The 1,214-nt window shown below is 31.2% G+C and overlaps 1 protein-coding gene across 1 annotated transcript in view; it reads left to right on the top strand.

Moving 5' to 3' along the window:
• LOTGIDRAFT_175953 (hypothetical protein) overlaps positions 1-759 on the top strand; it is a gene marked incomplete at both ends in the record, with an annotated part of 4,373 nt that extends 3,614 nt beyond the window's left edge. Inside the window, one exon of the mRNA XM_009063576.1 lies at positions 681-759. Within this exon, the coding sequence (XP_009061824.1) occupies positions 681-759 (79 nt within the window). The remainder of the gene's footprint in view (positions 1-680) is intronic.
• Between the last annotated feature and the right edge of the window lie 455 nt (positions 760-1,214).

Below are 1,214 nucleotides of genomic sequence, written 5' to 3'. Positions count from 1 at the left end.
TTAACTGATAGATGAAATATCGAACTCTTCAAAAGTATCTTGTAAATGTTTTGAACCTAAATTAAACAAATAAAATATATGTTACTTAGTTTCGTTTTTTCACAGACAGTAACATCTGATAGTATCATGTTTGAAGATACGTTCTCATCGAAAAGAAATGTAATATTAGACAATGGCATAATCTTAATCAGATTGTTCTGCAACATAAACAATAAGAGAAACAAATGCAGATGAAACATAAAAGTGAAAGCTTGTTAGGCATAAAATATAACTCATGAGGAAGGCTATCTGAATGTTGGAATATCCCTATTAATGTAGTACATTAGTGGGGATCTACAATTGGACCAATTGAAATTTATGCTTGTGAGCTTACCTGGAAATTCATGTACTGTCTGTCATGTTTGGAAGCTCTTGCCTTCAAAATGTCACAGAAAGATTTGACAGAATAATGAATTTCTACAAACAGCCTCTATACAACCATTTCATAAGCTCCATGCTGAAAGCTATCTTAGGAAGTTGACCACCTAAAAAAACAAAATGCAATACTGAATAAATCGAACGAGTGAATAAAAAACATCATAGAGAAGTGATTGCTTTTATCATAAACCAAAGAAATGAATAATAACTAAACTGCATGATAAAAATAGTATTTGTAAAAGTCAAAATAACATGTATTTCAGGTTAGAAACCCTTATGAGTCGTGCTGAAAGCCAAACCCCAATAAATTCAAACAGTATGAAACAAGTGAGAAAAATATGAGAAGGCGTACATATACCCAAATTAGTTAAACAATAACTATTGTGCATGAAGGTTGGTGCAAAAACCACAAAGTTTGAAAAGATTTTAAAATAATTGACCAATTAAATTATTGAGTAGGACAAAGGGATGCAACTTAGAAAAAGGACTGATACGTCTATTAACACAGAAAGAACCCAGTCTTTTATAAGCCAATGACTGGCCTAATATTTAAGTAATAGTAGGCCAGTGTAGCAGGCTCTATTTTGTGTTCGAGATCAGCACTAAAAATCTACACAAGTGTTCAATAAGTTCTTTTTACAAAACTTGTCTATTATAACAATATCTTTTATGAATTTTGAGTTGCAATCATGGTGCTTCATTTTCTAGGATATGATGATAAGCAAGACAGTGCAGAAGAGCAAAAATAATGTTTAAAATTTTTGACATTACCTTCCATTCTTCAAAGATATTATGCC

Source organism: Lottia gigantea (genome assembly GCF_000327385.1).
Source record: "Lottia gigantea unplaced genomic scaffold LOTGIsca_584, whole genome shotgun sequence".
NCBI lineage: Eukaryota > Metazoa > Mollusca > Gastropoda > Lottiidae > Lottia > Lottia gigantea.
This window is presented reverse-complemented; position numbering and strand designations above follow the sequence as displayed.